This window comes from Hyposmocoma kahamanoa, unplaced genomic scaffold, assembly GCF_003589595.1.
Source record: "Hyposmocoma kahamanoa isolate Upper Pololo Valley unplaced genomic scaffold, ASM358959v1 65, whole genome shotgun sequence".
Lineage (NCBI taxonomy): Eukaryota > Metazoa > Arthropoda > Insecta > Lepidoptera > Cosmopterigidae > Hyposmocoma > Hyposmocoma kahamanoa.
In genome coordinates this window covers 17,498,685-17,525,627 of record NW_020653853.1, presented here as the reverse complement: position 1 = coordinate 17,525,627, position 26,943 = coordinate 17,498,685, and the positions used below count along the sequence as shown (strand labels likewise).

At 37.3% G+C, this 26,943-nt stretch overlaps 2 protein-coding genes across 5 annotated transcripts in view; both read right to left on the bottom strand.

Annotated features, from left to right (window-relative positions):
* Positions 1–13,598, bottom strand: part of LOC113231549 — a 28,006-nt gene extending 14,408 nt beyond the window's left edge. The window contains exons 1-6 of the mRNA XM_026465871.1: positions 12,998–13,598; positions 9,224–9,375; positions 6,650–6,810; positions 6,068–6,193; positions 4,109–4,205; positions 933–1,079 (exon numbers count right to left, since the gene is read on the bottom strand). Coding sequence (XP_026321656.1) covers positions 933–1,079; positions 4,109–4,205; positions 6,068–6,193; positions 6,650–6,810; positions 9,224–9,375; positions 12,998–13,580 — 1,266 coding nt within the window. The 5' untranslated portion in view covers positions 13,581–13,598. The remainder of the gene's footprint in view (positions 1–932; positions 1,080–4,108; positions 4,206–6,067; positions 6,194–6,649; positions 6,811–9,223; positions 9,376–12,997) is intronic.
* A 6,734-nt stretch (positions 13,599–20,332) lies between these two features.
* Positions 20,333–26,943, bottom strand: part of LOC113231209 (carboxypeptidase B-like) — a 31,751-nt gene continuing 25,140 nt past the window's right edge. For all 4 annotated transcript variants that reach the window (XM_026465405.1, XM_026465406.1, XM_026465407.1 and 1 more), the window contains 5 exons: positions 24,963–25,123; positions 23,975–24,097; positions 21,940–22,045; positions 21,719–21,865; positions 20,333–21,209 (listed from right to left, as the gene is read on the bottom strand). In XM_026465405.1, the coding sequence (XP_026321190.1) occupies positions 20,907–21,209; positions 21,719–21,865; positions 21,940–22,045; positions 23,975–24,097; positions 24,963–25,123 (840 nt within the window). In that variant the 3' untranslated portion in view covers positions 20,333–20,906. The remainder of the gene's footprint in view (positions 21,210–21,718; positions 21,866–21,939; positions 22,046–23,974; positions 24,098–24,962; positions 25,124–26,943) is intronic.

Genomic DNA, 26,943 nt, shown 5'->3' with positions numbered 1-26,943 from the left:
TAACGCTATTTATCGTTCAACATTTACAAAATATTAGTTTAATTTATATGTTATTATAATATTTGTCATAATAGTAAAAAAAAGGTTAGTACACTACCAATGTATGATAGCTGACTTGTGCGAATGTGTGCGTGAATTTTAATGTACGCGCGTAGGTTTTAAGAATGAAATGAAAGCCGAAAAACTACGGCTTAACTCGGGCTGTGATTGGTTAATAAGATTTATCGGGAAGCTCCGTATTATCAAGGACAGGTTACTTACTACACGTTTATTAATATTTTGAGAAATGTTTTTAAGTAGTAGTGTATGCGCGCTGTCTCGTACAGTGTTTTGATTATACGTGGAAAATTTTAGGCAAGTTAGTGGGAATGGAGTTATATGGACGCCTCGCCACTGAAGTGTACAACGCAGTTGCGACAACGCAACGCCCGTGTGGCATCTCACTAAGTGAAACATTCAGGAAACTATAAAATAAATAATAAAAATTTATTTATTTCCACAAATTACAAATAGATACAATAATACACGTAACGGTTTCAGAAAAAAACAATTACAATGAAAGTGGAACAGGAAGTAGCAAGTAACGACACTGACTCTTGAACTAGGTAAAAACCTGTATCTCAAGAGACAGAGATTAAAATGGATGAGTTCCTTATAATTATTTTAAAAATTAGTGAACATCGACGAGATAAAACCAAGATGAATAGAACTGCCTCCATGGCACAACGGTTACCATGCACGACTGCCGCGCAAAGGTCCCAGGTTCGATTCCCGGGCCGGGAGAAATATTTGTGTGGCCTACATTTACTTCTTTCGTGAGTTTGGCTGTAATTTGTGGTTGTCTATGTTTGTGTCCATGGCATTCGCCACACAGGGTTTCCCAAGGCTATGTTGAGTGTGTGCGTTATTATTATTATTATTCCTGCCATTACCTTAGACATAACTGTAGCTCCTTCTAACAGTCTAATGTAACCAGGGCACAAGGTATCGTTATCAGCGAAAGGAAATATTATGACTTCTCCGTAGCTATGAAGTGTGACGTATAATCTGAACTTTTTTGAACCAGAAGATATAAAATCCTGGAAATAAATGATAAATACACAAACCGGCAAATTTAGCGGAACACTAGAAAACATCGCAAAATAATTCAGTGTTGTAATCAAAAGTCTGGTCGGTTATCTTACTTCATTATTTTAGATAAGAAAAAATGTTGGAAATTTAAAAATTAGATTATTGTCACTTTCTTTTAATTTATTTTAAATTACCGCTAGTATAAGTTTGTCAAGTGATTCGAGGTAGATTTAGCGTTTATCTGAATTTCGTGTATTATTCTTTGATTTAATCTAATGTAAACTGTCATCATATTTATTTTTTTTAGTCTCTGTTTCTGCTTTGCACAAAATCTTAAAAAAAAAAAACATTTTACTAATTCCAATTGTTTTTGTATAAAGGTCAAGTAAGGTTGTACGAAGGCAATGTTAGAAGATGTCAAATAAATCGTTACTTTATGAAAATGTTTTTATTATCTTCCACAAACAAAAATTTATACATATATACCTATGGCGTTTACGTGTTATTCAATATAGTTTAGTTTGTGAAAGTCTGGTGTCCTTAATAGGCTTAACCTGTGTTACAGAGCACCCGGCTCTAAAAAAAAACTAATTGATAAAATATACATATATTATATCAATAAAAAAAAATGTGATGGACAGATTGCGGTAAAGTGTGAGAAGAAAATGTATTCTTTCACGCCAATGGTGTGAGCTTATACAGCTTATGTATAAACTCACGCCCTTGTTCCACAGCAGGTTTAGGCAGAGACCAAGCAACGTCAACTTACTCTATCCTGACACACTTTCGACCCTCACGTAAACATCTTTTATTCTTTTTGACGACCTCACTGATCTGGTAAATGTAAGTCGTTCTGTGACATCCTCTTAAAACCCTTCCAATCCACAATCGCGTCATAAATCCGTTTGGTAATTCTTCTTACATCCATTCGGTCTTCATGCCCAAACCACCTCAACATTCCTTTCTCTATTCTATTAACTACTCTTTAAAGCTACATCTTTCACGTATTATTATATTCTTCATTCTATCACTCAACTTTATTCCACAAATATGCGTGCGTGGAAGAAGATGCAAGATAAAGAGAGAGATGTCTAAGTCGTTTGAGGATGAATGAAAAAATGTTGACGAAAGAGATTTAAAAGGTGAGCGTGAACCAAGACGAACTTACGACGATCAAATAGTGAACGTCTTGAAAGATCAAAAATGCTACCACTATGAACAAATACGAAGTCATTGATTATGTGTTGATGAGGCGAAAGATGTGTGTCAGGATCACAGCAAGTGACGTGTATATAATAAAAAATGTAATAAAAAATATCGAAACGAACTATTTATATTTAAATCGAGAATAATATACTCGAATAGTATTTCACTTATTTTTATTTTATTTTATTCGGAACAACAACAGCTATTAATAACGATTTATATTGAATGTTTTTAGGTAAAGCTAGTTAGCGTCAATTACAGTTGTCCACATTTTCATTTTCAAATATCTAACTATGGTAAAAGTTAACACCTCAAAAAGAAAAGAAAACAAACACAAAAGTACCTACATTAATAAGCATATAATAAAATAAATAATATAATAAAATAAAATAGCAAAAAAGGTAAAGTAAATAGACACGAAACAAGAAAATAAACCAATTCTGTAAATGATACACTCAAATATTCTCAAAAAGGACTTTTTCCAATTTCCTTTTAAAAATGTGCTTCAATCCTACAAACGGATTAAGTCCAGCAGTATATATTAATTATACACAAAGTATTATTGATTATGTACAAATACTATTTGTATTTTTAAACAAACCTACATTTCGGGCCCTTTACACGACCTATGGCCGCGACTGAGATGATAAAGTCATGTCAAATATTAATGAAAACCACCCTATTTTTCTTGACAATAGATATAAAAACTAAAAAGTCGTTAAAAGACCAAGTACAAAGACACGACGCAAGCACATAGAAAAATTCATGAGGTCCGTTGGTTCGTTCCGTGACTTAGTTGGTATAGCGTCTGGCACGGTATGCAAGAAGACGTCGGTTCGAATCCGACCGGATCGAAGGAATTTTTTCTGAGTGTTTTTTCTGAGTGTATTAATAATTATAACTAGTGGAGTAATTTCACAAAAAATAATTGAATATCAATTCAATAAAAATTTAATTAATAGATATAAAAGTTAAATTATAGGTAATAGTCATAATAGTTATAAAAGGGCCCGAAACGTTGGATTGTTTGAAAAAACAAATAAACGCGATTTCGATCCGCTAAAATAGACTCATTTTCAATGTGTAACAATAGCGAAAACCCAAAAACTCAATAAGTATAAAAGTGGTCCTTGAATTGTTCCTTGAAATCTTTCTATTGTCATTAGTGTACATCATCGAGTATATAACCAGAGATAGAGACGAAATAAGGGCCATCGATCCCTGGCCACTCATCAGGCAAATGGGCCTTGCATCACTTTTAAATATCAAGTCTCGTTTGCACTGAAATTAGAAAGCTGAAACAGTACAGCGCCAACAACTGGCCTGTGTGTACGTCTCCGTTTATTCCAAAAATGTTCTGTATTTATTGTAATAAAGATAATATCTCTAACTATGGGGGAGCTGTTCCATTCGGTGGTGTGGGAAAAACAGCAAAACATCCAATTACAAATCAAACGGAATCATATTACATCGGTAATTAAATATTAAATATGTAATTTTGCAATTTTCGTCCATTACAGCAAAGCTCAAGTTATACCGGTCGTTTCAAGTGACACAATTTGACGACAGCCGTCAATTGTTTCGAGTTCGGGCTGGCCAATCAGAGCGCAGTTGTCATAGTAATGATTTGGCAGAATAGTTTTCAAACAAATTAAATGACATTTCGTTTCTATTTCTGGTTATATACTTGATGGTGTAGGTGGTCATGTTTATAATAACATCTATTAAGAATTTAAATATAAATAAACAGAATTTCAAACAAAGTTTCGTTGGTCTTTTAACATTCAATTAGTCTTTAATTAAGAGTTACGGACAGTAAAACAACACTCACTCTAATTGCACAAGATTCTGGTTCCGAGAACGGTTTGGAGCCTCGATAGAAGCTGTTATGTGGATTATCGGAAGAACCTTGGCCGCCCCAACCGAAACTGTATTAATGAAGTTGGAAAAAGTGTTAGAAAAAAAACATTGCTTTATTCGTATTACCTTTCGAGTCGAAGCGACACGTACAGCTATTTCTGACCAACGTAATGAGATTGCGCGGCAGTTGCTTTTATATACTCATGAACATATTTAGAGGAACCCTAAATAAAAGTTAAACTATGATAATAATGTACATGATATGAACCATTGGCAAAATACGCCAGTGCCTCTACCACGAATTTATAGTGAGAGATGTCGCTAGCGACCGCGTAAATTACTTCACAATTTTGCATGGTAAATTATACAGCGCCTCTGGCGGTCAGAAGAAGACACAACATTTTGTAAACAAACATTTTAGAGTGGTTACACACGGTAACTTTTAGAAGCGATGCAAACGCGCGACTGCATCATTATGTACAAAAAATCTGTATAGGTTTATTCACATTGTTTTGTTTTGTAAATTGTACGTTTAAAAGTGAAATTAATAAATACATCAAATTAGTAAATTAGTTAATTAACTTAAAACGTGCATCGCATTTGCATCGCTGCTTAAAGCCGCGCGGGTGTGTAAAGGTAGACGATTAGAGGCTGCATTGCTACTGCATCGCGTTTGCGTCGTTGCTAAAGTCGCCATATGTCACCGCTCGTACGCGGTTGCTAGCAATAATTTTCACTGTAATCTCATGGTAGAGGCACTGAACGTTTTATTTGAAAGAAAATCTTCAATCTTTTGATTAATTTGGCTAAACTTTGGTTTATAATGAACGTTGCTATCATTATTCAACCTTTTTCAGCGTCCTATTATATGGCCATGAGTACATATATAGGGTGCCCCACGTTTATACGACACGGAGGGAAAGTACATTAAATATAGTAGATGTTATTTTATGAACTGGAGCCCCATCTTGAATGTACGAATATCGGCAGAAAAACGCATTATTTAATTTTACTAAACATAAGTGGAAAATTTCATCGTGTTGCTTTAATTTATGATACTATGTTACTTGAAAGGAATTAATCCTTATAAGTGACTTTTTCGGTTGGCATGATAAAAATAAAGGTGCTTTTTTCCACATTTGCTCGGTTTGATTCCTAGATGAGGCAAACAACTTTTTAAAAGTATTTGAATGCAGTATTACTTACTTTTAAAAATAAAAATAAAATGATGTTTGCTTGAAGTAAATTATCCTGTACAATATTTAAAGTATTATTTAAAATATTATACCCATTATACGAGTAATTCCGAGCCTCACTAGCTCAATTTGTAAACTAGCAAAAGTTTGCGAACCGTTTTCGTCATGTAAGTTTCGCCGCGATGTTTCCCTTCGCCATATTATGAGCGATGCCACATGATGCGTTGCATCGGCGTGTTGCGATGTTCGGACAAATTAGAACTAAATGCGATGCGCGGCGATGAACGCAACGCTCATAAGACAAGGGGTCAGGAGGCGAAGCGGGGAGGGGTGCTGCGGAGCGGAAGTAAGCGGCGTTACGTTGCAATGCCTATTGCTCGTGTGGCTCTCGGTGCGTTGAAATAATAGTGTTGTGACGACGCAATGCAACGCCAACGCCACTCTGGCATCGCTCTTAACGACACCATGCTGCTGGACTAAAACAGGTTGTAGATTTTATACTTTTTCCAAGGGTCGTCAACCTCCTTCTGGATGTTTCTACGCGACATTTCCTTTCACCATTAGCGAAAGGTATTGGCTATTAAACATTCACAAATATACGCAACTTAGAAATTAAAGTTACAGATATGGCCGTCCTGCGTAATTGAACTACCGACCCACTGTTTTCCTACAGGGCTGTAACCGCTCATTATCGTTATAATAATGTTCATTCGGAGAAAGTATGTTGAACGCACCTGAAATTTCTATTAAGGTCAACACCCACACATTTACCGTTGACGCAAGCTTTGTTTTTGCGCCACATTCGATCCGTTGTATGGCTATATTCGTAGCCATCCGGATTTGCCACTGGTAAGAAAAACCTGCGAAAACACGAGAGCTTAAAACAAAGTTATAGTTTCGGAAGGTTTTGAGATGACTTAATTTACAATATTTATATATATATTTATATATGGCCTTTCGTGGTTATTTTATGAAAAAAAAAAATTGTTTTCTGTTTTGTTAAAGAGGTAAAGAAATCTTTTGTTTTTACTACAAGAATCATAACACAATTGTAGTGTAATTAATTGGGACAAACTAAGTTATAAATATTTTGTCTCAATTAGGCTTAGTTGGCATAACGTCTGGCACGGTTTGCTAGAAGACGTTGGTTCGAATCCAGCCGGATCGAAGGAATTTTTTCTAAGTGTTCGTATTCATAATTATAACAAACTGCTGAGTAATTTTACAAAAATAATTTAATATCATGGTGGTAAAAAATGACATTCAATAAAACTTAATTACAATACATTTATAGATATTAAATAATAACACTTTACCAATCTTTATTAGTAATGTAAGTTGGCAGCGATTTGAAATGACTTGCAATGTAATTCGCGACGTAGGTGTTCACTGCAGGTCCAATCCACTCTCGCGCATGTATCCCAGAATCCATCCACACTCCGCACTTATCCGCTTTGCTGTTTGAGACTTTCAATAGCTGCATGGTGTATAGGCGAAAAAGGAAATCAAAAAGATGTATTATAACGTTATTATAAAATTATATATAATAAATGCACATGAAATAAAATATGGATAACTCAAAGAGCAATGGAGAGGAGCATACTGAAAATAAAAGAAAATATAGAGTAAGCAATGTGGATATAAGAGAAACCACAAATGTCATCAATGCTTTAAAACACTGCATAAAATTAAAATGGCAATGGGCTTGCCACGTCGCCAGCATGGAAAATGACAACCAAAGAGACCAAAAGAGAGATGGGCAGATGAAATAAACAAAGCTGCTGGCAAAGACTGGATGGGAGGATGAGCAAGGTGAAAGATTAGAAACTGTGGAAATGGAGGAGGTCTTTACTCGAAGAGAGGTCCATAATAATGTTATAATTATTATTGATCATGAAATTCAATGCATTGAATTCGTATTTTATTATTATTGAATTTATGTATTAAGGGAATAAATTAAGCTTTAATATTATTATTACAAAGTTACAACAAGGCCACCCTTTGGGCCGCCGTTTTTCAAGGAGTTGGACATCAAATGCGCTCTTGTTTTGTCACCAAAAAGTTGCCAAGTGTTCTAGGTACCTTTTATTTAACCTATAGCAAAAGTCTCCCCGAAAATGCTCCACTGTGTCTCTACCATGAGATTACTGTGACAGTTGTCGCTAGCGACCGCGTAAAATGTTTGTATACAAAATGTTGATTTTTCATATGACCGCTAGAGACGCTGTTTAATTTGCCATACAAAAGTCTGAAGTAATTTACGCGGTCGCTAGCGACAATTGTCACAGTAAACTCGTGGTAGAGGCATTGCTACCTATCTTTGCTGATTTTCCACCACTCCCTCACAAACCCATCAAAATCGAGAAAGCAATGTTCTCGATCCTCCCCGTCGTTGACAACCGGGTTGTATTCAGTTCGCAACGCGGCTCATCCAATTCTATTTAAGCCTGGCTATTTTGCTCCCCTATTATATAATATATATTTATATTTTTATATATTTTATAATAATATATTTTGCCAGTCACTGAACGCAGAATTGTACTGCGCATTCGGTCAATAATCTGCGATGCGATTTCATGCGGCAAGGCAATCTCATTGCCACGGTTCGAGTAACCTTTCCTTCGACGATCGTCAACCGTAATGAACGTATGTTTTTTTTAATATATAATAGACACACGCTTTGCCACAATCTCACCTGGTCTTAAGGGACGATGTGACCGACATGATGTGATGTGAAGCGTTTGCCTAAAAAACGCCTATTCACTCTAGCATTGAATAGCCCCAAATTGTACTTTTCGGGAAGCACAGATAGAGTATTCCATTCGTTTGCCGTATACATCAGAAAGGAAGAAGCAAAGCACTTAGTGCGAATTGATGGAATATCAACGACATAAGAATGGAGTGCTCCGGACCTTCTAGACGACCGAAGGAGGTACGGTAAGGGTGGAACTAAAATGAAAAGTTCCTGCACACAATCTCCGAAATATATCCGATAGAAAACTGACAACAGGCTACTTTTTTGCTTTGTTTAGATTTAGTAGCTTCGAGTCCACAAGAAAATAGTTGCTAATAAGTCTCTTTGCTTTTAGCTCCACCGAGTCCAAGGCAGCTAAGTGGTAATGGGCAGGGCCGTCCCAAAGGTGGTAGCAGTAGTCCATACACGATCAAACTTGTGCTTTTATAGAGATTTAAAAGTTGTTTTTAAAACTTGGTAGCGACATGGATCGTAAAAACTCTGTTGTTATTGATAAGAAAGTGTAGGAAAAAAACACAAAGAAGATTCGCAAATGCATCGCATTGCAGTTTTGTGTTTCGACACTAAATCCCAGAATGGTGCTTTCCATTTAGGGTATATATGAATATTTTATATTTTGTCGAGTTATCAGGTTTTCGTGATATACCTTGGAAATGAAATTATTTTTTCAGTAAGCCGTGACTATGGGACCTGTAAATATTTTAAAACGTTGATTGGTGCAAAAAATAGTTTCATTGCCAATATTTCAATTTTATATAACATTATTAGTACGGGAAACAAAAGCTAGTGCTTTAGATATGTCGCACTGTCATTACAATAGTGTAATAACTCAGAATATGTGAAATTTAATATTATATCATTACTGAACGTAAAATTTGATACTCTACACGTCAAAAAAAAACCGTCCGTAGAATATTGTAAGAAACAATCAAAAGATATCTACTTAACTCAAAATGAGATACACTTTATCTGGGCTAGTTCTAGCCAAAATAATTCTTATTAAAAAAAAGAAATTATTATTTTTTTGTTTGCGGGATGTGAGTAATTCGTTTTTCATCGATTCTGAGAAAGTCCACTTTTTGAGTTCATACACTATTGTATTAACATTGCGAATCATTAAATATGATAATAAAACCTTTATGTCTCTCTTTTCAAGCGAACGTCCAATAACATGCGCAGAACAAAGGGTTGGATTTGCACTTTCTAAACAGTCCAGAAATTCGTGGATAACACTCAGTCGGTGGTAGTCGCTCCAAGTAATTCGTGACCCGTGAGGAGCCATATTTACTACAAATATTTAAAAAAATATTTATAAAATGAATACCTACGTACCAATTATTAAGTAAAAAAAGGCATATACGCAATTAGTATAGAGCTTGGTACTTTATTCCCAGAAAAATTTTACCCGACTCAAATGCTTAGCTAGATATAAGCTTGAAATAAAGATCTTAACAATATAATAAAAAAATAACATTGTGACCCACATTTTTTATTTATTTATTTAAAACTAAAGTGTGGTACATTGGTTAAATTAATTACCAGCAACACTGCGATAGAAAAGAAACCCCCAAAAGTCAGCAACACATAAACGCCAAGATATTCGAAATCTCAATTCCAATTGGCTAGTTAAATTGTAACAAGAATGACATTGACATCTGATCTGTCAATATTTTTTATGGCATTGGTCACTGCACAATAAGCCAAAAAATTTACATAAAAATCGATTTCGTTTCGTGTGATTGTGTTCCGGTTTACTTGACATAGTATTAAAAATCCCTAACGATTTTCTGGAAACTGCAGGTCTAAAATAATTTGTTTTTAATTCAGACTTTCTAGATTTTGAGAGCTCTTAACAAAAAACCAAATAATAGCCTGGTTAAATTTTCCATATATTTTAGCACCACTAAAGGAACAATTGCTTTGTTGCTATTTATTCGCTATTCCTTTCTTGTATGCATCGAGTATATAACCAGAAATAGAGACGAAATAAGGGCCATATATTCCTGGTAACACATTAGCGATACAGCTCTTATATATATCAACTCTCGTTTGCACTCAAATATAGACAGGCCAACCACTGACCTGTGTGGAGGTCTCCGTATATTCCAAAAAATATTCTGTATTTATTGTAATAAAGATAATATCTCTAACAATGCCGTGCTGTTCGGTGGTGAGGGAAAAATAGCAAAACATTTAACAAACGGAATCACATTTCATTGGTAATTAAATATTAAATATGTAAGTTTGCAATTTTCGTCCATTATAGCAAAGCTCAAGTTAACTGGTCGATTTGAAGTGAAACAGTTGACGACACCCATTGACGACACCCGTCAATTGTTTCGAACTGGGGCTAGCCAATCGGGGCGCAGTTGTCTCTAATGATATGGCAGAATAGTTTTCAAACCAATTAAATGACATTTCATCTCTATTTCTGGTTATATACTCGATGCCTGTATGTCATCATCATCATCATTCAGCCATACGACGCCCACTGCTGGGCATAGGCCTCCCCCAACGATCTTCACGACGATCGGTCCTGCGCTGCCCGCATCCATCGGCTTCCCGCGACTTCCACCAAATCGTCGGTCCACCTGGTGGGGGTCTACCCACTGAGCGTCGTCCGGTGCACGGTCGCCATTGAAGAATCTTTCCACTCCAACGGCCATCGGTTCTCCTAGCAATGTGCCCCGCCCACTGCCACTTCAGCTGAGCAATTCTTCGAGCTATGTCAGCTACCTTAGTTCTCCTACGGATTTCCTCATTTCTGATTCTATCACGTAGGGAAATACCGAGCATCGCTCTCTCCATTGCCCGCTGAGTGACCTTGAGCCTTCTTATGAGGCCCATAGTGAGGGACCACGTTTCTGATCCATATGTAATCACTGGCAACACACACTGGTCAAAGACTTTCGTCTTGAGACATTGAGGTAATTTGGAGGCAAAGATTTTTTGTAGTTTCCCAAACCCGATGCCTGTATGTATGGCGCAACGATAGGCGAGTACCTTACGTCGATTGGCAAATCTCTTGACACTATGGCAAGCATTACAGTTAGGGCTTGCAATATTCGCTCATTTTTGATATTCGGACAATTCGAATAATATTAAATCTTTATCCGAATAAAACGGATAAAGCGAATATTTACTACATCGGTTTTTAAAAAAAACAGTCAAATATTTATAACAAAAATAAAAATAATCAGTTGATATCGGACAATAGTAAGTAATACCAATTGCCAATTATTGTAACATATAAAATATTAATGGTATTGTAAACGAAGTGAAAGTTTTTTTTGTTAGGGTAATCATTAGCGCGTTTGCGCAGTGTATCCAATTCTTATTCGTTCCAAATCCGAGACTATACAAGTCTAGAAAACTCAGACCCACTTCGGATGTCGCTTGTGCATTAAGTCCGATTCATATCCGAGAAAAAACGAAAATCGCTTGTACACTTATAAATAAAATTATCCCTGTGACATTTCGGACCGTCATTTCTAAGGTTCGGAACGAATATGAATCGGATGCAGTGCGCAAAAGCGCTTACAGTAAGTAAGTTTAGCGTATTATATTGACTGTCAGTCAACCGTGACCATGGGACCTGTAAAGTGTCCGAAATGTTGGTTTTTTTGAAAAAAGAAATATACGTGATTTAAATCCGGAAAAACAGCTTCAATTCCTATCTTCTTCTTCTTGGCTTGTCGACTGTGACGTTTATATTTGTGAGGGCCAATACTTAGCGCCTGAGATAGCATTATCAGTGGCATTGTACAGGTCCTCGCATGTGCAGGTAAGGACACGCAGGCCAGGACAAAAGGTGTGCCATTGTGGATGAGACACCACCCGTGCATGCTCTCCTTGCTTCGGCCGACTTGGGTGCGCAATCTATTTAGGGACTTCCAAGTTTGCCAAGGTGGATCATGGCCAGGAGGGGTGTGTTCCGACAGCGAGATGAGTGACGCCGTGGGGTATCTCTACTTCCGGAGACTTATTCAGGCCTGCTCAGTTTACCCGACCAAAGGGTATACTTCTGTAATGAAGCTATGGTGACTTTTTAGCCTCTGGATTACCGGCACATGATAGTGTAATGGGGTTCCAGGGAGCTAGCCACGTCACAACCAGTAATAATTTGACATTTGTCATTTAGTGCTGTATTCACCAGGTGCGTATGTGCTGATCGACTCCAGACTGGGCTGGCGTATTCGCCTGCCGAAAAGGAAAGGGCTAGTCCGGTCGTTCGCAAAGTTTGTGGAGACGCTCCCCACTTACTAGATATAAGGCGGCGCAGGAGGTTGTTCCGAGTGGTTACTTTCTGCTTGGTGTTAATACAGTGCTGTTTATAGGTTAAGGCTAGAGCCTTAACTTGAGCTTGGATAGACCAAGGTAATACCGAGGTATTTTGGAGTGGAGCAGGGGGCAATCGGAACATCCCTCCATCGGATGTCGAGCGACGTCTGATCCGTCGAAGCTCGCGGTTACGCAGGTGGAAGGCGCAGGACTGGGTCTTTGACGGATTCGTCCGCAAGGAATTTTGATCATAGAAGCAGCTAAGCTAATGTCAGGGCCAGATCGTCAGCGTAAATGAAGCGTTTGATGATTGATTAGTGTTTGATGCATGAGGCTGATCGTTCGTGTAGATATTAATTAGCACTGGAGCTAACACACTACCCTGGGGAAGGCCATTTTTTAGGGATCTCTATCAGCTCTTTTCTGAAAGGAGGTGGAACTGAAAGCGGCTAAATTCCATTATTACGTACTATTCGAAATATTCGAATTATCCGATTCGTGACGACTGCAAAATCCGAATACCAAATTCGAATAAAACGAATATTTGGATATGCGAATTTAACGATACGATATGAAGCAGTTGCTACTTAATGTTAATGTAGTACTATAGACAACACAAATACTTTACCATTCTTATAAGATTTAGAAAAAGGTATTATAATTTTACGCTGTGATTTTGATGTGGTCCACGGTCGTATCACCTCGTTGCGGTTTTCTTTAGAAGATATTGTTTTTGGTATTTGTATAAGTGGTTCTTGAGGTGCATGAATTGAATAAAATTTATGTTTACGAGTGCACATGTGTTCCGACGTGGACTTGCTCCGATTCTGTGGTATCGGACGTAGATTTGTATTTATGGATGACCCGTGACTGTGCTTTCGGTCGTGTTTGTACCCATAGGGACACGAAGCGGGCCGAACTTCTTCGTCGTGATAATGCCCATGTGGACATGTACACGAAGAAGGTCGTAATGCTTCATCATGATTTTGTGATGACCGTACCAATTCTTTTTGATTATGTCCAGCACAAGTGCATATAAAAGAAGATGTAATCTTTCGTTGTTTATCTACACCATTAAACAAGTCTTTTTTTACTTTGTTTGGGGACTCGTTCTTAGTATTGAAATCAATGTGTAGCGTCGATTTTGTGTAGCGATCATTCGCTCTACGGGAATCACGCCGACAACATTCTTTTTGTCGATAATTTTTCATTTTGAAGACACTTTGTATTATGGGTCAATTTATATACGCAAAATTTTATTATTCAACGAGTTTTATTTGTATGCTTACTGACTTTTAACTGTACGTACTTCTTGAAAAATTACATTTTTATTTCGATTTTTATAATTTTTTTAATTTTTAAAATTTTTTATGTAAACACTGACAGTGTTTGACATTTTGCTCACATAGATTTTTTTTTAGATTAATGGCTTTACTAAAATTTATTTTATTTATGCAATATCTTTTCTACTTGTCTATGGTTTATCATCACACTTTGGGGCCAATCTAAATTGTTTTGCGGTCGGTGTACGGTGTGCAAGAAGACGTCGGTTCGAATCCGACCGGATCGAAGGAATTTTTTCTGAGTGTTCGATCTGTGTATTAATAATTATAACAAACTAGTGGAGTAATTTCACAAAAGAAAATTGAATATCAATTCAATAAAAATTTAACTAAATTGTTTTAATTTTACGTTTTGTGTATAGTATTTCCGTTTTATAATTCGAGATCATTTTGACGATTGGCTCAAAAGGACAAAGTAACCAAAGCCGTAAAACCATTAATAAAAAAAACACTCCAAAATTCAGACGAATAATTTCAGCGTTTTCTGACTACAAAACAAAAGCTTTCTATTTTCGTAGACAGTTTTCTCGGTGGCTTAGCGGTTTGCACTGTGGGTGCTGGATTAGAAGGTCCCGGACTCGATTCCCGGTAGAATCAATTTGGGGAAATGAACCTTTTTATATTGGTTCTGATCTCGATGTTCTGGTTTGAGACCAGGCAATTAGCGTGGTTATCTGGAGCATTATTATTTAAAATAATTAAATATATTACTCATTATTTAAAATAATTAAATATATTACTCATTATTAATAACAATTAACAATAATTAATTATTGAGACGCTATTCCCCGGAAGTGACAGTCTGAAAAAGCAAACAAGACAGCGCTAGACCACCGTGAGGTTCTGTTCAATAAGGTTGAAAAAGGTTAAGGTAACGTTTGAAAAATACCTATTGATACATATGTTTTATGAATAACGTTTTTTTAATACCTATAAATACTTAATGCTAGATATTAAATAAAGAAAATTTTTTTTATTAATAAATTTTATTATTATTAATTTACTAAGCTATCTATCGCTAGACCTCGCCCAGTTGGTGAGTTGCGCTGCCCGGGTACCGGACGCTGACGACCACATACCCAATTGCCTGGATCTTCTGCTGACAACCAATCCAGACCGTTATCAAGTATCGGTCTTATCCCCACTAGGGACATCCGATCATTTTCTGGTGAAATCTGTATCTGTCTACTCCCCACCCGATCTCAGTAGGAGAGTTATTAACCGCTCACGCGATGCGCTCATCCTACCGCAAAATGGCGGCTATTTGGTTTCGCAAATTAGAAAAGGATTCAGTTTAAATATAAGTTTAAAAAAATTAAAATTATTATTCTGCATTGCTAAATAAATACCCTCCGTACTACAACAAAAACATCTCAAATAAAAAAACTTAAAAAACGCAACTTGCGGTACGTTTTCAATAAATAAACACCGACATCACCAGCCCAAACAATAACATACACGATTGTCGTGACGTATTTTTGAAGTTGTTTATTTTTTTTAAATGACAGACCCAGGCATTAAAAACTTTATGGTTTGCTAGAGTAGTTACCGAAATAGTAATTAGTATTAGTTCTTTTACCTGTTATAACTTCGATATCCGATAAATCGGTATAAAATCATCACCGGCACCTCTAGGTGTGGTATGCTTCCAGAGACGCATGAATCGCGTGAACGGCTAGCAGGAAGTGGCGATACAAGTCAGCAGATTGGGATGCGATGCGGCACTTCTTTGCATCTTATCCTTGGCGGCAGCTGTGTGTCTCTTCTGACGATCCGACGTGCTGCGCGTCTGCCGTCTCTGAGGTGATTATTGGGCTATGGAATACTTTATTCCGTATTTCGATGTCTCCTCCAGCGGCAAAGCTCGCCCTTGGTTTAACGCTGAGTGTGCTTCTGCAGAAACGCTAAAGCAATCTGAAATCGTCGATCGGAAACCGTCCGTCTGAAGAAAGTCTTTAATAAAGCCGCTAGATCCTGCAAAAAAGCGATACAGAAAGCTCGCTTCGGCCATATTAGTCGTATTGGGCCAGGTTAGCTTCATATCCATCAGAGAGTAAAGCAATATGGTCACTCTCTAAATCGGTCGAGGCGAATTTCTGCAGGTCATCCCTTCCGCCTTTAATGAGAGCCAATTCTCTTTTTTAATGAGAGCCAATCTCTTTGATTCTCTCTTTGCTTCCAACTTCCGCCTTGACGCTACTTTGCAAACACCACCTACACTACCTCGTTGTGACTCAGAAATGCCGAAGGTCACTATTCGTCACAAAGAGATGTTGAAAACTTTACGCAAATTAGATGTCAACAAAGCCAGTGGGCCTGACGGGATCGCAACGATTGTTCTGTGGAACTGTGCACCCGAGTTGTCTTCGGTGTTGACTCGCCTGTATCGCCTCTCTATGAGTTCTGGACAATTCCTGAAAACCTGGAACCTTGCAAATGCACAGCCTGTACCTAAGAAAGGTTGTCATGCCAGCCCAACTAATTATAGATCTATCGCAATCAGCACCATACTCTGTAAGATTATGGAGCGTATATTGAACAGCCGTCTCCTTGGATACCTCAAAGCTAACGATCTTCTCAGTGATCGACAGTATGGTTTTCGCCGTGGTCGATCTACTGGGGATCTTCTTGCGTATGCTACACATTTATGGGGCGAGGTTGTCGAGAAATGCGGTGAATCACTTGCCGTGTCTCTCGACATATCAAAGGCCTTTGATAGGGTTTGGCATGATAGCCTGTTAAATAAGCTTCCAGCTTACGGAATTCCTGTTGGATTTTGCACATGGATAGGCGATTTTCTGAACGATAGGTCATTCCGTGTAGTTGTAGATGATTACTCGTCTGCTCCTCATGGTATAAATGTACCTCAGGGATCTGTCCTCTTCGCCACTCTATTCTTTCTGCAAATCAATGACGTGTTGAAGATGCCCGGTATCTTTGGGTACGCACACACGCACACGACAGCACAGTGGTAGAGAGTTATGTGCCAGATGCCCGAGACAACAGCGAATAGATCTGGTGTAAACGAGAGGCGTCACCCGGTTGAAACTGAGCCTGAAAGCAGTTTCCGACAAGGGAGACGCGAACAGGGTCAGGTTTAATGTAGCTAAAACACAGGCGTGTCTTTTCTCGTCAAAACGGAGTTCTCGATACCTTACTCCGACTTTCCGAGATCTATCCATGCCGATAAGTGGACCACCTTGAGCTGCTTGGTCTGGACTGACCATCCAACCCCAACTTCGGGCGATATATCGATTGGTTGGCAAAAATTGCCGCCAAAAAACTAGGCATACTTTTCAAGGTCAGGCGGTACTTCACACCTTAACAGATTTTAAATCTGTATAAAGCACAAGTTCGATCGTTTATGGAGTACTGCTGTCACCTTTGGGACGGCCCTGCCCATTACCATTAGCTGCCTTGGACTCGGTGGAGCTAAAAGCAAAGAGACTTATTATCAACAATTCTCTTGTGAAAAGTAGCCTGCTTGTTGGTTTTCTATCGAATACATTTCGGGGAGTGGGCGCAGGAACCTTTCAATTTAGTTCCACCCTCACCGTTCCTCCTTCGGTAGACTTCTAAACTAAAAGGTCCAGAACACTCCATCTTTATGTCGTTGATATACCAGCAATTCGTACTAAGCGCTTTGCTTCCTCCTTTCTGATACGTGCGCCAAAGGAATAAAATACTCTGCTCTATCTGTGTTTCCCGAAACGTACAATTTGGGGCTATTCAAGGCTAAAGTGAATAGCCAATATTTAGGCAAACGCGTTCCATCGTCGGTCACATCGTCGCTTAACATCAGGTGAGATTGTGGCCAAGAGAGTGTCTATTATATATATTTAAAAAAATCCAACAGTGTGATAAGTACTCCGATACAGTAGTACAAAATAATTGGTTCCTAAACTCTATTTTCCTATACATACAACGAAATTAATAGTACCTCGATAGATTACGAAATATTAACTACTTATTTGGTCTGGCCGCAAAGCAGGACTCTCATGTTGCGTCACTTTGGATTTGGAAATACGTGATACACTTTCAAGAAAGCAATATTCCCAAAAAAACCTACCTAAATGCTACTTTTCAGATAGCAAGTGTAGTTATAATAAATTACCATTCGTTTAGAAGTCATTAGATGTAGGTTGTGGTCCGGCTGGGGAGTATGCTCTGCAGCGAGTCTACCTAGTGATTGTAAATTTTAACTATGCGTAGATATATTTAAAAATAAGTACCATTAATCTACTTCCCGTTGATGTATTTATTTATCTTATTAAACTGTTGATTTGTTTAATATCCTAATACCTTATGTGGCGCGGCCAGGGAGTATTTGTTTGAGAGTTAGAATAGCGGGTATATCTTAACGTATCTTGACAAATTTAGTATCAAAAAACGTACCTAAATTATTCTATTTAGTACCTGTCTTTAAAAAAAATAGTACCTCTATCAGAACGAAATTATAGCTAGAACCATTATACTAAATCTATGGCTACATCAAATGTACTTTCATCACTTTAATGTCGTAATTTTTCTTTTTATAAATGAGTATAAATGAGTTGATAATGATGGTGTATTTTTATGTTAGTTTAAAACTTACTATAATTTAAAACCGGGTAGGGGGTAGGGTGTCCGGCTTTTTTACCAAAATGCCAAATGCTGAACAGGCTGATCTGTACGGCTGTTCGTTTTAAAATCCTGGCAACCCAGCGAATATACATATCATATGAATGTCATGGCGATCTCGCGCGGTCACGACCGCGTAACTGTCATGGTAAAGTACGCTCTATTCGTGTAGCTTTTACGTTTTAACTTAATGAGCGTCCCGGCTGCGCGGGCGAGTCTTATTTATCTTTGGTATAAGCGGCGACCGCGCGGTAGTGTTATTCAGAGGAATTTAAATGTTATTACCTAGACTATAGAATCCAGATTCGCCACGAATGTACGTGAAAGCGTGGTAACTGGGCGGTCACCGTGTAGCGGCCGCGTGAAAACTTACGCTCCGTATATCTGGGCGCTAAGGGTTAAAATGAAAATGCTGAGCCGTTTCTATTAAGTATAATATTTAAAACATGTTCTAAATTTTATTTCAATATAGCGGAAACAAAAAGCGTGATTATATAAATCTATATCATTAATTATATCCATTTATATCAGTCAAACGTAACCGTGGGCGCTGTGAAGAGCCCGCAACGTTTGAAAAGACAATTATACTCGATTTAGATGCGATAAAAATAATTTCATTGCCAACGTCTCGCAATCGTGACAACCTAAAAACTCGACATATGAATCTATTGACACAGATTTAAGGGTACTTTCAAATTAGACGCTTATAGAAACACTACTGCCGCACTACTACTAATTTTCATACAGTATTTAGAAGCGCAGCTACGCAGCTTTCGCAGACTACATGTTGCATGAAAATTTGTAGAGGCGCATCTACAGCATCACAGACGCGCAACTGCAGGGCTTCTATGTTCTGTTTTTTTTGAATACGGAGTAAAATGACAGTTTGTCCGCTTGCAAGCAGCTAGTGATTGCAATCGATAAATATTCTGTCGATTATCGACTGACGCTTATGCAATAAATAGCCCAAATTGTTTCATTTGAATCATCTTCGGCTCATTATTCGTACAACCGGGCACAGGTTCATTAAAATTGTTAATTTTTGTAAACTTATACACACATATACACTACATTTAGTAGTATGTCTATTAAAAACACAATCAGGAGACATATTTTAAAGTTTTTCATTTCATTTAATATACATAATCTAATCCGCCATTTCGATTCTAGTAGGCCAATTGTTAAAATAAGAATAAAAAAGGCAGTAACGCAATTAGTATAGGTACACCAGAATCTCGTGGCATTAAATATTAGAATAATCGAATGACTTTCACCTGGCAATGTTAACTTGTCACATGACACTTCGAAATATTACTTGTGTCAAAGGGCTGTCTACTAAACTTTTTTCACTTGAAAATAATGATTTTGTAGCAACAATTTTTAAGAATCCACTTAAATATCAAGCAAAAAACATTGCGTATGTTTATCGATAAATCAGTGACAAATGAGGTGCTTTTAGGTCACAATTTACGATTTACAAGCGGGTCTCTAATCTTGCCGATTGCCATGAGTAAATAAACTTGATCTTTGAAATTTTAACGAAGCCATATCAATGTATGTGGTATGTAATTTTTTTTGTACTGGTCGGCAAGACTTCAGTAGACAATGATTGGCAAAAAAGATGATTGACGTAAACACGTCAAACTGCAAACGTAAATAACTATGACACCACAATGCTTTTAATATATTTTTTGTTTAATTTTAAAATGTGTCAAAAATTACTTACCTTTCTCATACACAAACTCATACAGATCTTAAAACATGTAGTAGATCTAGTAGATCTAGTATATTTTTTCCTACTTACTATATTGATGTTAACCACTACATATTCAAATTTGTCTAAGAGCCATCGAGACTCTGGCATTTACATTAGAATGTAACATTTACAAATCAAACATTTTCGGCAAAATTTTACTTTCTCTCACAATCGATGGATAAAACTGTCGACAACAACTACCACACAACGACTATTCAAAATTTTATGAAAACTGGCAGCTTAAAAGACAGACTATACAAGCGTCTAATTTGAAGGCGCCCTAAGAGCCTACGCACACAGCGTATTTTATACGCGCCGTATTATTACGGCACCGTAAACGCGCGTCATCTGTGTGTATACGCGCGTCACTTGTGTACGTACTTGTATACGTATACGCGCCGCAGACGCGCTGTAGTGAATTGATTCAAACGCACGCAAACATCGCGTTGCAAGCAAGAAGATTTTGTACTCCACTGGAGTTTAAACTTAGAATTTCACGTAGTTGCTTCATTTAAGAAATTAATTGAATTTAACAAACAAAACTAAAATCTATCTTTTATCAAAATACACACGCGCGTTCACAGCGCGTCTACGGTGCGTGTACACGCGTTTACGGCGCGTATAAAATACGCCGTCAGCATAGGCTCTAAGGCCACAAATTCGTAACAGCAGTTCTACACACCCCTGCAAACCCTGAACGCCCGGCTCCATTCCGAACTTGCGGCCTAAGACTTGTAACAAAATTAAATTCCTTCAAAACGCAGTTATTTTCGAAAACCGACACCTCACATTTTATATGAATAGATATTTCTTATACATTATACTGGGCTAGAAGTAACGACTAACGCGGCTTTGCTTTTAGATCCTGCCTGTGTGCCTTTGTTACGTTTGTCCACGAACTTCATGAGATTTAATACCCCGTTAAAAATTTCTAACGAAGTCTCTAGAATCTCTTCCGCGGGCAAAAGGAATCTGTTCTTTTTATCTCTTAACTCCACCATGTAAGAGTAGGGGATGTTGGCGACGCCGTAACTCCAGTCTATACTCGTGCCTGCAGCGTAGTACATAAGATCTTTTGTGCTGCCCACTTTATATATGCGTCCGCTCGTCTTATTAATAGCCTGTGAAAAGAAAACGTTGCTTAGATAGATAGATAAAACGTTTACTGTTTTCCCACAAGCACACACAATTATTTGAAATAATTAATACAAGAAACACACAAAACAGAAATCAAAATTGACTGAGAAGAAAACAAACACCATAAATAAATAATTATATTCCATAAGTATATGAACCTAACAGATTATTTGTTATACCTATATAATAAGATAAGAATAGTTTGTATGTGCTGCCGTGGTAGCCGAATGGGAGTTTCTCGGAAGTATGTGCGACATTTATTAATTTTAAAGGATTATTAATTTTATTAACCTCCGTTGTAGAAAGTGTTAAGAAATGCCGATGTTTTTTGAAAGCGAACTTAGATTTGAGAAGCTAAGTGGTGGTGGAATATTATTCCAACACTTGATAGCGGAAGATTCTGGCGAAGGCCACAGCCCGGTGAATTAGACTCAGTGATTAATCATTTTAAAAGTTATCGAATAAAACTGGTCAGAAGTTTTCAAAACCGTACCTTAGCCATTGCTGTACCACCCTCCAACAGTTCGACATAGTCAGAACAGGGATCTTCAGTATAGCCCCACGGGAATATGATAACTTCTCCATAGCTGTGCAATGACAGAAATACCTTGAAAGTTGTGTTAGCTTCCATGATAGCCCGCTAAAACAAATGGAATATTACACTTGCGTAAAGTTCCAATCTATAATATGAAATAAGATAGATAGTTTGCTCACTCTAACTGCTTTTGTCTCAGGTTCTGAGAATGGTTCAGGTCCTCTGTAGAAGCAGTTACCAGGGTCACTTGATGAACCTTCTTCACCATTTTCACCCCAACCGCAGCTGAAAAGATATAATTTAGGGCTAGAGAGAATTGCTGCATCACCATTCGACATCAAATGAGATTGTAAATACGATTAAGAGCGCCTTCAAAGTAGAATCGCTGCTGTGGCGAGAAAATGGTGCGACAGCCACGCGTTTGTCGTGCTTTGGTCAAAGACAAACCCAAATAATAATTTCGATACCTCTCACGTAAGTTCTTGTAAGTCAAAATACCATTTTTTGCAAGGCAATCACTTAGTGTTATGTTTACTTTCAAACATGGAACCTATAATAATGTATAAAAAAGGATATATCGATCAATCGCTTTCTAGAATAGTGGCCTATCTCAAAAAGCATTTCATTCATCATGGAGATGGCTTAATAAATCAAAGACCATCGCAATGTTGAGAGATTATCCTAACCAATGAAAAGTTTGAAATCCCAATCACAATGAAATTCCAAATAAATCTCAAAAAAGATCAATTTTGGATTGAGCCACTATTCGTGATAAGCAGATTTAAGTTAAAAAGCAAAAAATGGTATTTCAACTTACAACAATTTACATAGGAGATATCGATTTTGGTACTTGGTACTTGGTGCAACGGGCTGGTATCCGCAACTCGACGACAAAGCGCCTATTTTGCGTGTGGGAGATATCGATTTCTTACATACGTAAAATTTTTACACTTGAAAACGTCGTTTTTTAAGCTACTGCTCGTTCGGTGTGCTGACTTCCCTAAGAAGAACGAGCAAGAAATTGTAGGGATTACCTTTTCAATTAACTAAAACTTAAATAAAATACACTTTGAATCGTACTGCTTCTGTGGTCGAACGGTTACCATGCCGGACTGCGACGCAGAGGTCCCAGGTTCGATTTCCGGGCCGGGAGAAATAGTTGTATGGCCTACAATTATTTCTCTCGTGAGTTTGGGTGTAATTTGTGGTTGTCTATGAGTGTGTCCATGGCACCCGCGACACAGGTTTTCCCTAGTGCGGGGCAATGTTGAGTGTGTGCGTTATTTATTTAGTGTGTGCGTTATACTTCTTTCCATACATCTTTATCTAAGCAGTAATTGTGACTGCAAAAGTGGCGAGCGCGTGTTATGTCGTAAAAATTTGTAGCGGCGCGTCTGGTGCCACTACAGCGTTTCTATAAGCATCTAATTTGAAGGCTATTTTACAAGAAAAGGAAGGAGGCTGCTGAGATTCCTGGAGGACCCTGCACCCACCACACGCAAAATAGGCGCTTTGTCGTCGAGTTGCGGATACCAGCCCGTTGCACCAAGTACCAAGTACAAGAAAAGGAAAAAAAAATACACAATATTTCTTTGAACTTGGAATGAATTGAAACTGTCTTTAGTAATGGACAATCTTCGATAATATTGATTGTTTCTGCCGTCAAACAGTAATGCGAATGTCAAGCGGTAATGTGACCATTACTGCGTTCCGGTTTTGATAGGTAAGGGCTATGGTGAAATTCCAGGTGTATGGGACTTGTCAACTTATCGTCGTAGTGGCAATCCCCCATATCTTTGCGATTAAAAGCTGTGAGTGTTATAGACCGGCGTGTAGCTTACCACCACGCCAAGGCTACGTCACTTGCTCAAGGTTACGCGGTAAGTGCGCCGACGTCGGCGCAAGCGCTCATACAAGTCTTTCATTTATGAGCATTCGGCTCTGCACGACTGCGCACGGTGGGCAACGTTATTTTCACTTCTCATTGCGCGTGCTTAGGTTCCGTTTTGCTCGTAATGAGCGACTGGTGTCAGTCAGATTTAGTAGGCCATTATAGCCTAGGTATTTTTGATTTTGTATGAGAGTGATGTATCTGTTAAGTAGTAACTATTAAGTAATCTCTGACCAGGCGCCACGACTTGTTAAAACTCGTCGTGTTGTTGTATAAAAAAAGTTTCCAATCCCTCTCGTGGTGAGACTGTATAGGCTAGATACCTGAAATTTCTATTAAGGTCAACACCGACGCACTGCCCGTAGTGAGCGCGGTTCTTGCGCCACATTCTGTCTGACGTGTGCGTGTACTCGTAGCCGTCTGGATTCAATATTGGGAGAAAATACCTGAATATAAATTACAAAGCATAAACCTTTTGTTTGGTTAATAGCATTCAGAAAATAAACAAGTATATTTTTTTTAATTAAAAAAACTGACATGAAAAGTTTGTGGAATTACATCTATTTGCCAATTTACAAATGCGCGAGTTTTCGCGTAACATACACACAAAAAAAACAGTTGAATTGAGAAGCTCCTACTTTTTTGAAGTCGGTTAAATATACTTTTTGGTATTGGTTATTTTCCGAAAAAATCCACATTTCTTTCTTCCTTTAATTGTTAAATTAGTCTATTACGTCCCACTGCAGGACTAATGGCTCTCCCCTCGATTTCCACAGATCCCGGTTTGACTTAATGTCAGGCCAGTCTTAGTATTAGTTTTAGTAGCAGTAGAGATCCTCGTGAAAGCGTTAGTCCAGGGAAGTATCTGTTTTTGCCGTCAAGCTGTCATACCGCGGTTTTTTAAGGGTAAGAGTGCTGAAACTACAGGCACATAGGACTTGTTAATAAATCGTCATCATTATCACATCGTACAAAAAAATAATAATTAACTTGTCCTAAACTGTGATAACTGTGTGCATAACGCTTGTAGCACGAGTGGTAGCCATCGGGGAGGACGCGTGCACGTTTGAACTTACTACGTTACTAACAACTACTGATCTAAAAAGTGTCAAATAGTACAATACAAATTTAAAAGTTAATTTTTTGTAAATTTATAGTTTTGAAAAGTCATGGAAGAAAATTTGTTGTTTATGATGTTAAAAGAAAATACCTGCGAAGATGCCAGTAGTTTACAAATAACCCTGTACCTAATTATCACTTTTCCTCAGGTGAGATTGAGCTCAAATGCGAACATATAGAAAAAAAACAAACCAGTCCTTGTTGGTGATATATTCCGGCTGCTTATCGAAAGTTCTAGCCAGACAATCGGCAATATACGCGACCACCGCTGGGCTGATCCACTCCCGCGGGTGGATAGCTCCATCAATCCACACACCATCGTTGCTGGTCTTGCCATTTGATATTCTCAGCACCTGAAAAAAATTAGTAAAAAAAGCAACTTCAAAAATTTGTGGAATTACGTTTATGTACCAAAGTTTTATTGAAAACTGGGGGCCCACCATAATCTTTCCAAAAACAATATTATTTCAATGTATGCTTAAAGTAGGCTTATTATAATATTACTCACAATCGTACCATGACGAACCTGTCAACCAGCAATGTATTATTGCAAAAGTAATTAAAAGAACGAATGATTTCCCAATATTGTCTATTCCTTCCGCATTTTCATGAAGAAATAAATAAAACAAGCTGAGTCTTGATAGTCACGTTGTGAATTCGGAACTATAATCTAGTGTCAAGTGTTAGTTTCGCCATGGAGCATATAGATGGCGCTGTTATAATTTTACGAAATAAACACCGCGTATTTTTATTTAACGAATAATTATTTACTATATGCTATTATATAAAAAATAAACAAAACATTGACGAGATATATGTAAATAAATATGTTCAACTCAATCTTTAATCATTACAAATCAATATTAAGACAATAAAACTGAAAATAATATTGTTTCCATTGCATCCGTTTTTAAGATTGCTAAATTTGACAGCTCAGTCACAAAGCTGCCAATAAAACATTATAGTTGTAACATTACAATAAGCTTACTTTAAGCGCGTTATGGTACGAAAATTCAATGTAAGGTTAAAGTTATATTGTTTTAAGAGGTTGTGGTAGGCCCCCTGTTAACGGAAAGTTGGTTAAATCCTATAAAATGGATTCATCCCCTTATTTGCCACCCTTAAATGGTGGGAGATTTACTTAAAATTTGAATGGGACCACTATGAACGTACTTTCATTCCAACAAAAGAAGAATCATCGAATTCGGTTTACAAATATATTAGAGTACGTAATCGTGTAATGTAGACAAAAAAATACAGTCAAATTGAGAAGTCGGTAAAAATTGTCGCCATTTTAAATTATTATTACTTCAATGAATATTTCATCATAGCTTTTTCTCTTAAATGATATTACAATGAAGTTGATAAATAATTGGTAAAATAATATCCTCGGTATAATAAAGCCGTCAAAAGTGTCAAAAGTGCTTTAATCACATGTAAAAATCATAAAAATACGTGAAACAAATCCAAACCAATATTAAAAAATGTAAAAGTAACTCTGTTACCTTTTCACGCCTAAACCACCGAACCAAATTAAATTTGATGAATTTTGCTAAAGAGACAGATGGGTACCTTGGTAAACGACATAGGGTCCTTTTTGTCACAAAAATAAATCTTAAAGGGGGTGAAATAAGGGATGAAAGTTTGTATGGGGAACAAATGAAACTGTGAAAATGAATATGTTACAGTAGACTACTCGGACTACTTACTCCCTTTCGGCAGTTTAGGACCACAATGAAAAATGATCACAATTAAAAAGGACGACTTCTTGAATTGACCACGTCTTACATTGACCACTTCTTGAAATAACCATTTCTTGAAATGACAATTTTATTTTTTAATGTACGAAGTCGTCAGGTACTTAAAAATGTGATTTTTATAACTCTCCTATTTAAACAAAAAGAAGCTATCTAGTAATTTTGTTCGTAGAATCCTTAAACCTCTGTCCTGAAAAGTTTTTTTTTAATATTAAATAAAAAAAATATTTTTGTTCTTTTCCACATTTTATAGGGTAATTAAACTAAGGAACATCGTACAGTTAAATTGTGAGGTGGAAGTCTGGCCTAAACTAGGTTGGATTTGTACTATAAAGTCACCAGGTATCCACCACCAGATCTCAATGATACAATATTATGATGTTACTGAAAATACTCAGACATTAAAGCGTGAAACA